The following is an 8,349-nucleotide window of genomic DNA, read 5'->3' as shown; positions in this document are numbered from 1 at the left end:
CGCGTGACCTCGGCCCCGCCCCGCGAGCCCCTGCCCCGTCCCCGCCCCGCTCCCGGTCCCTCTGTCACTTCCTGAATCCCGCTTCCTGCTTCCCAGAGGCCGGGATCCGGAGCCGCCCGAAGCCGGTGCCGCAGCCCCCGGCTACCCCGGTGCCCCCGGTAAGAGCGGCAGGGCCGGGGCTGGGGGCGCGGGCGGGAGCTGGGCGGGGCTGCGGGGGCTAAGCGGAGATCGCGGGTCCCAGGAGCCTTTCCCCTCCCTTGCGCCCACTCTCAGTCCTACTCCCCTTGGCCGCCCATCCTCTCCTCTCCTGGGCGGGGGTCCCTGGAAGTTGGGCTTCTGGTTCACCCTGGACCCCGCTCCGAGGCCGCTCTGGGTTGCTTCGCGGCCGGCAGCTGCGTCCCGACCCCCGTCTCTTCCTGGGGGTCATGCCGGGGTTCCCTGGACATTCCCTAGGACTCAGAACTGGGGCCTCACTCGGCCCCACAGTAGAGAGACTTTTCCTGCCTCCTCTCTCCTTCCTCCCCATTAGCCAGCCTCCAAATCTCTAGGCAGGAAGGAGGCTGCTCCCGACTGGCTGGGACAGAGCTTTCCAACTCCGGCACCTCCCACCTCCTGCCCCGCACACACACCAGAGCCTGCGTCCTGCAAAGCCCCTCAGCACTCAGCGGTGATCAGAGCCGGAGCATTTACCCCTCAGATCACTGCCTGCGGGGTGAGAGGCGGCCAGGCTCTGCACCTGTGACCCCATTCTGTAACTGGGGAAACTGAGACCCAGGAGGGTTATGGTGGCCAGGCCCCCGGTTGCCTCCTCTCGGCTCACGTTCAGCAGCCTAGGGAGGGCTGGAGTTGTTCGGCTGCGCAGCGCTGACCCAGGCCTCTCTGTCCCGCAGACATGTCCTTCCGCAAAGTGGTCCGGCAGAGCAAATTCCGGCATGTGTTCGGGCAGCCGGTCAAGAACGACCAGTGCTATGAGGACATTCGCGTGTCCCGTGTTACCTGGGACAGCACCTTCTGCGCTGTCAACCCCAAGTTCCTGGCAGTGATTGTGGAGGCCAGTGGCGGGGGTGCCTTTCTGGTGCTCCCCCTAAGCAAGGTGGGTCCTGTCAGGGTTGGGGGAAGAGGAGGCACCCCGGCCACCCCTGCTGGGCCTTTCTGCGTACCTCAAATCCCTCATCTTGCCATTTCTCACACTGCTGGGCAGGCGTTATCACCCACATTTATTGCCCCAAGTGTTAGCAGAGATAGAGAGTGGCATGTTGCCATAGAGTCAGGATTAGAGGCAGCAAACACTTCCTGCTCACCTGGAGAGTGGGGCACAGTCACATCTGGGCCACCTGTGAGCCAGGACTTGCACATCATTCCCACTTCATGGAAGGGAAGACCAAGACTCCGGGAGGGTTGAAGCTCCCTGACTGCCTCCTCGTGCCCACAGACGGGCCGCATTGACAAGGCCTACCCAACGGTGTGTGGGCACACGGGACCTGTCCTGGACATCGACTGGTGTCCCCACAATGATGAAGTCATAGCCAGCGGCTCGGAGGACTGCACGGTCATGGTGAGGCACAGGACTGGCTGGGCCAGGGTCTCGGGCGTGGCTCAAGGGGGCCAGCAGTAGGGCCATCAGAGGACTGAGCCCGGTGGCCCTGTCCCTACCACAGGTGTGGCAGATCCCAGAGAATGGGCTGACCTCCCCACTGACAGAGCCGGTGGTGGTACTGGAGGGGCACACCAAGCGAGTAGGCATCATCGCCTGGCACCCCACGGCTCGAAACGTGCTGCTTAGTGCAGGTCTGCACCGCCCCCCGTTTTGTCCCCCCACGGACCTCTCCATACATCCCAGCAGCCCCTCCAGGGCCCACCTGACAGATGGGAAAGCTGAGGCCCTCAGAGTTGGAGAGACCCAGTCTGTCCCAGGGTGGTGGGCAGAGTGGGCCTCGGCCTGGTGAGCTAATGGTCTCCTGCCACCCGCCTGCCCTGAGCTGACAGCCCTCACCTGCCAGGCTGCGACAACGTGGTACTCATCTGGAACGTGGGCACAGCAGAGGAGCTGTACCGCCTGGACAGCCTGCACCCTGACCTTATCTACAACGTCAGCTGGAACCGCAATGGCAGCCTGTTTTGCTCAGCATGCAAGGACAAGAGCGTGCGCATCATCGACCCCCGTCGGGGCACCCTGATGGCAGTATGTGGCCTCAGAGGGCAAGGATGGCTGTGAATAGGCCCAGGGCCTTGAGCAGGGCACTGCACTGACCAGCCTGTCCCCCCCACAGGAGCGGGAGAAGGCTCATGAGGGGGCCCGGCCCATGCGAGCCATCTTCCTGGCAGATGGCAAGGTGTTCACCACGGGCTTCAGCCGAATGAGTGAGCGGCAGCTGGCACTCTGGGACCCAGTGAGTGGCCAGCTTAAGGGGGCAAGCTTGAGACTTGGGCCCCACCCTGGAGAGCTCTGCCCTGGGCCAGGCAGGCATGGTCCACCCTGGAGAGGCCTGTGGTTCCTAGGTTCTCTACCTGGCACTTGAGGCTCTCAGGGCTGGGGACTGTCAGCCTTTCCTCTCCTGCCCCCCTGCTCGCCCAACTGCCCCGCCACTCCCCCATGGCCTCCCACTGCCTCCGTGTCTTTGCCCATGTTCATGCCAACGAAAGGGCCTTTCTCTTGGTTGCCTGTACCACCCACTGCCTGTGCAGGGCTCCCCACTCCTCCAGAAAGCCTCCTCCTCCAGCAAGCCTCCCGGCCCTGCCCTGAAGCGTCCTCTCCCCAAGCTCTCTCTGCTTCTGCACAGTGACCTCCAGGGCCCCTTGATCTGGGGCTGGTGCTGCTGGCACCCCAGGCTCCCCATGGTGGGGTATGTTTCAGCACTTGTTCAGTGGCCTGGGCATAGTCTTAAGGCCTGGAGGAAGCTGGAAAAGAGGGACCCTGGGAATAAAGTGGAGCCAGGAGGGCCAGGTGGGGGTCATCATGTGGGAAAAGGCATAGAGGCAGCAGAGGGCCCACCTGCATTTAGGGGGCAGTGCTGGCTGGCCTTAGTGAGGCCAGCTAAGGACCGTCCTGGTTTGGGATTAGCGGGTGAGGAGGTTCTGCTTGGCCTGACTGCCCCCAATGTGCTAGGAAAACCTCGAGGAACCCATGGCCCTGCAGGAACTGGACTCGAGCAACGGGGCCCTGCTGCCCTTCTACGACCCTGACACCAATGTGGTCTACGTCTGCGGCAAGGTGGGGCTGGGCAGGGCTGGCGAGGGGCAGGGAAGAGGCGTGCCCGGGTGCTGAGCCCCCTCCCCACACAGGGCGACTCCAGCATCCGGTACTTTGAGATCACAGAGGAGCCCCCCTACATCCACTTCCTGAACACATTCACCAGCAAGGAGCCCCAGCGGGGCATGGGCAGCATGCCCAAGCGGGGCCTGGAGGTCAGCAAGTGCGAGATTGCCCGGTAAGAGGGCCCCGAGGCCACTCAGGGACAGGGGCATCCGAGGTAAGAGGTCAGGTCGCTGGAAGCTGCTCAGCAGCAGGTTGAAACCTTGGGCCAGGAAGGCCCGGTGGGCCATGGAACTGTCACGAGGCAGCCTGTGTGGGGGTCTAGCTGCCATAGGGGTCAGCCTGTGGAGGTCCTGGGGTGAGGACTGGAAGTGGAGGATGCTGGGAGCCAGGAGAGCTGGCGGTGGGGGCGGGTTTCCACCCACGGCTGCTCCTCGCATCCCCAGGTTCTACAAACTTCATGAGCGCAAGTGTGAACCCATCGTCATGACTGTGCCAAGGAAGGTGAGGCCACCCGTCCCTCTGCTCACTCGCCCCTTTCTCCAGCAGGCGGGCCATGCAGTTGTGACCAGGGCAAGGCCTGTGAATGGAACATGACCTAGTATGGTTTGTGGGCAGTGAGCTGGACAGATGCCAGCTTGCCCTTGTACCAGCCAGCTGTTGGGCTGTGCCAGTCAGGGGGCAAGTGGGGATGAGACACAGGGTGAGTGGGGGCCCTGCCCTGGACGAGCCACAGGAGAAGGATGCCAGGCAGTCAGGGAGGGAGTGGCAGCCAGAGATCTTCCTGAAGGAGGCAGTACCCATAGCACGGCTGGGGTGGCGCCATCCACTGGGGGCAGGCCAGGCAAAGGGCACGGTGGTGGGAATGGAGAGAGGAACACAGAGTCCGGCTGCAGTGGGGAATCCTATGAAGATGGGACTGGGCCACATGTGGCTTGGCCTCAGATACCAAGAGCCTTGGACACGCTTCCATGATTCTCTGGCCAGCGTTTGCCGACTGCTCTTTCAACATGCCAGGCACATTTCGGGGAGTGAAGCTGAGAGCTGAGCTGATAGGGCCTGCTCCAGAAGCTCACAGTCCATGGACCCCAGAGTCCCACAAAGCCACACAGTGGCCCCTGTGGCCTGCAGGGGAAGGTGGTGACAGGGGCCTTGCTCAGAAGGGTGGGAAAGCTTCAGAGGGAGCTGTTGGTGGCGTCCAGAAGGGAAGTGAAAGGCCAGAATGGAGCTTTCGAAAGGCCCCTTGGGGCCAGGCCATGGGAGAATGAGTTAACAGAGTGCAAGCCTGGAGGCCCAGGGATGAGGGGACCCTATGGGGCCTCGCAACTGATCCTGACACCCCGGCCCCCTGCCCAGTCGGACCTCTTCCAGGATGATCTGTACCCTGACACAGCCGGGCCCGAGGCAGCCCTGGAGGCTGAGGAGTGGGTAAGCGGGCGGGACGCCGACCCGATCCTCATCTCGCTGCGGGAGGCCTACGTGCCCAGCAAGCAGCGGGACCTGAAGATTAGCCGGCGCAACGTGTTGTCTGACAGCCGGCCCACTGCGGCCCTGGGCTCCTCCCGCCTGGGGACCCCTGCAGCCACCACCGCTGCTGCTGATGCCACTCCCAGTGGCAGCCTGACCAGAGCCGGGGTATGCACCCGCAAGCAGGGGTGATGCTGGGAGCCCCTCCTGGCCCTGGCCTGCTGTGTGGGTCTGGGCCATTTGCTCTCCCTCTCTGGGGTAGTGGTGGGTTTGGGAGGACTATGGCTTAGCAGCCCCTGACCACCACCCCCTTCATGTCCCCACAGGAGGCTGGGAAGCTGGAGGAGGTGATGCAGGAGCTGCGGGCCCTGAGAGCGCTGGTCAAGGAGCAGGGGGAGCGCATCTGCCGCCTAGAGGAGCAGTTGGGCCGCATGGAGAACGGGGATGCGTAGGGCCACAGCCACGCGCCACCTTCATCTCCTCCTCCGCCCCCTTCCCACTCAGCTTCTGCCAGCGGGTCGCACCGGGCTGGCTGGCTGCCCAGGGCCTCCGAGGCAGCGCAGGGGTCGGTTCCCACCCTGACCTGTCCCGGGCCCAGGCCGAAGCCACCACCCAGCTTTCTTCACTGTTCCTGTGGAGGATTTCCATGCCCAGGCGAGCTCCTCCTCCTCTGGGCAGGGACCATCTCCCCAACCACTGCCCAGCCCTCTGCTCCCTCCCCAGAGGAGGTGGGAAGGTGGGCTCTATATTTTCATTCCAAATAAAATTCTCTTTCTAAAAGCCGGGCTGACCTGCTGCTGCAAGGGTGGGGCTGAGAAGTCTGGAAACCTGGAGACAGATGATGTCGCAGGAGTCACACATGTGCAGGTGTGGGGGCAGTGAGCAGCCCCACAGACATTGCTCCCCTGGATTGTCAGGCAGGGAAACTGAGGCAGAGGACCTGGGCACACATGCAAGGCTGCATCCAGCTTTAAGTTGGTGCTGCTTCTCCCTTGGAGGACAGGCCCGGCAGCCCAGCCTCCTCCAGGGAGACCGGGGAGGGTCTGGTGTGGACCAGGGGTCCTGCAGCAGGGAGGGGCAGATGGGGTATGTGGGCAGGAAGCGGAAGCCAGGGCCACCCTTCACTGCAGACGAGCACTGAGCTCACTTCTCGCTCAACACAGCTAGAGCTGGAGGTGGGTGCCCGGCGCGGAGGGGCCTGTGGACCAATGGTGAGCCTCAGAACCCCTGGGTTCTTGGGATGGGGGCCACAGGCGGTCGGGGCTGGACTGTCTGGGCCGGTGGAGCTGAGGAGGGCCCCACACTGGCTCCGGGGAAGAGGTGAGACCTAAGAAAGTATGGCAGAGGCTGGACCTTTCTCTCACCTGAGCTGGGCTCTCTGGGACTCCGGGCATGGCCCCCGGCACCCCACACTGGACCAGGCCCCCCTCAGGAGCCCTGGGAAGGCCCTCACCTGGTCTTCCTGTGAGCGGGAACTTGCATTCCCGGAACCTGGGTGGACAGCCTGGGGTGCTGGGGGAGGCTGGCTGCACCTCAGCACCCCTCCCCCGACACCCCCCACTTAGCCTGTTCCAACCGCAGACTTCCTCTGGCAGCTGCGCCCGCCTCCCCCAGCCCCCGGCCCTGCACGCCTGGGGCCCTCAGGGACTGGGAGTGGAACGGAAACCCTGCAGCTGGGGCAGCCCCGTGGTGGGGAGGGAGGAAGAGGGGCCTCACGGACCCCTGCTTGGGGACCTGGCCAAGCAGATGAGCAGTTGCCTCGGGGTGGGTCCAGGCCCCTCCATCCTCCATCCTCCATCCCAGGCCTCAGGGAGAGCCAGCCCTGACACCAGCTAGCAACCTCTTTCCCTCCCTCCCATCTCCTCCCCCACCCACCCAGGCAGCCTAGACACATTTAACCCATGCTTTCTGACTACTTACTAACATGCTTGACCCAGAAAGCCCCCTTCTCCTAGCAGCTTATTGTGGGGGGTAGATAATAGACATAAAAAATGAGTACAGGCCGGGCGCGGTGGCTCAAGCCTGTAATCCCAGCACTTTGGGAGGCCGAGACGGGCGGATCACGAGGTCAGGAGATCAAGACCATCCTGGCTAACATGGTGAAACCCCGTCTCTACTAAAATACAAAAAAACTAGCCGGGCGACGTGGCGGGCGCCTGTAGTCCCAGCTACTTGGGAGGCTGAGGCAGGAGAATGGCGTGAACCTGGGAGGCGGAGCTTGCAGTGAGCTGAGATCCGGCCACTGCACTCCAGCCTGGGCGGCAGAGCGAGACTCCGTCTCAAAAAAAAAAAAAAAAAAAAAGAGTACAATTATCTCCTGATTAGGTGGCATTCGAGGAAAAAGGCGCTGAGTGCTGGGGTGGGCTGCAGTTATAGACATCAGGGTAGAGGTTAAGGTCAGGTTCAGCCTCACTAGGGTGACCTTTGAGCACGGTGAGCAGGCCATGCAGCCTGGGGAAGGGGAGGGTGGGAGGAGGTGGAGCTTTCCGGGCAGAGGGAACAGCCAGTGCGAAGGCCATAGGTAGATGACTGTATGCAGCAGTTGGGGGAGGTGAGTGGTAGGGAGAAGGTTGGAGGAATGGGGGCTGATCTCACAGGGCCAGAGCCTGGTTGACCAAATAAGGCGTTGGTCTTCTCTGCTTGGCTGTCCCAAGAGGATCCCAAAGAGAAAAAAAGGAAAGTGGTCTTGATCACCCAGCCTGCCCCGCACCAGGCCCCACCCCAGGTGCTGAGCCCTCTGAGCCCCTGCCTGTCTCCCACAGGCTCTGCCCTGCACCCTAGGGCTCGGGATGCTGCTGGCCCTGCCAGGGGCCTTGGGCTCGGGTGGCAGTGCGGAGGACAGCGTGGGCTCCAGCTCTGTCACCGTTGTCCTGCTGCTGCTGCTGCTCTTGCTGCTGGTCACTGGCCTGGCACTGGCCTGGCGCCGCCTCAGCCGTGACTCGGGGGGCTACTACCACCCAGCCCGCCTGGGTGCCGCGCTGTGGGGCCGCACACGGCGCTTGCTGTGGGCCAGCCCCCCGGGCCGCTGGCTGCAGGCCCGAGCTGAGCTGGGGTCCCCAGACAATGACCTTGAGCGACAGGAGGATGAGCAAGACGCAGACTATGACCACGTCACGGATGGTGGCCTGCAGGCTGACCCCGGGGAAGGCGAGCAGCTATGTGGAGAGGCGTCCAGCCCAGAGCAAGTCCCTGTGCGGGCTGAGGAAGCCAGAGACAGTGACACGGAGGGTGACCTGGTCCTTGGCTCCCCAGGAGCAGCAAGCGCAGGGGGCAGTGCTGAGGCCCTGCTAAGTGACCTGCATGCCTTTGCTGGCAGTGCGGCCTGGGACGACAGCGCCAGGGCAGCTGGGGGCCAGGGCCTCCATGTCACCGCACTGTAGCGGCTGGTCTTGGTATCCCATCTCTGCCACGGCCACTCACTCCCTGTGCCTCTGCTTCCCAAGATGCCATGGCTGGATTGGACCCCCACCCCACATGACCACACCTCAGACTGTCACCCCCCACCAGTTCCCAAGTCCACGTGTACCCCCCTCACCACGGGAAGGGCCCCACCCCCACTGCCACAGGCATCAGGCAACCGTTTGAAATAAAACTCCTCCAGCCTGTGACCCTGTGGTCCTACAGAGACC

General features: G+C 63.4%; 2 protein-coding genes across 2 annotated transcripts; both read left to right on the top strand.

Annotated features, from left to right (window-relative positions):
• On the top strand, positions 1-5,503 carry CORO1B (coronin 1B). The gene is made up of 11 exons (XM_017857148.1): positions 1-158; positions 891-1,093; positions 1,433-1,555; positions 1,659-1,788; positions 2,001-2,182; positions 2,271-2,390; positions 3,107-3,211; positions 3,283-3,428; positions 3,700-3,757; positions 4,610-4,888; positions 5,047-5,503. The coding sequence occupies exons 2-11, from the start codon at positions 893-895 to the stop codon at positions 5,170-5,172; spliced, it is 1,470 nt and encodes a 489-aa protein (XP_017712637.1). The 5' UTR covers positions 1-158; positions 891-892; the 3' UTR covers positions 5,173-5,503.
• A 317-nt stretch (positions 5,504-5,820) lies between these two features.
• On the top strand, positions 5,821-8,328 carry PTPRCAP (protein tyrosine phosphatase receptor type C associated protein). Its single transcript, XM_017857157.1, has 2 exons — positions 5,821-5,931; positions 7,483-8,328. The coding sequence occupies exons 1-2, from the start codon at positions 5,929-5,931 to the stop codon at positions 8,098-8,100; spliced, it is 621 nt and encodes a 206-aa protein (XP_017712646.1). The 5' UTR covers positions 5,821-5,928; the 3' UTR covers positions 8,101-8,328.
• Positions 8,329-8,349: the final 21 nt, after the last annotated feature.

This window comes from Rhinopithecus bieti, unplaced genomic scaffold, assembly GCF_001698545.2.
Source record: "Rhinopithecus bieti isolate Rb0 unplaced genomic scaffold, ASM169854v2 scaffold_44159, whole genome shotgun sequence".
In the NCBI taxonomy this organism is placed as follows: Eukaryota; Metazoa; Chordata; class Mammalia; order Primates; family Cercopithecidae; genus Rhinopithecus; species Rhinopithecus bieti.
Note: the sequence above shows the minus strand (reverse complement) of the source record. Positions and strands in the feature narration are given on the sequence as shown.

Bases quoted from the DNA above. Each gene is read 5' to 3' on its own strand.
- CORO1B (XM_017857148.1), top strand. From the start codon at position 893: ATGTCCTTCCGCAAAGTGGTCCGGCAGAGCAAATTCCGGCATGTGTTC. The intron at 1,094-1,432 runs GTGGGTCCTGTC...TCGTGCCCACAG, and splicing joins TGGTGCTCCCCCTAAGCAAG to ACGGGCCGCATTGACAAGGC. The intron at 2,391-3,106 runs GTGAGTGGCCAG...CCAATGTGCTAG, and splicing joins AGCTGGCACTCTGGGACCCA to GAAAACCTCGAGGAACCCAT.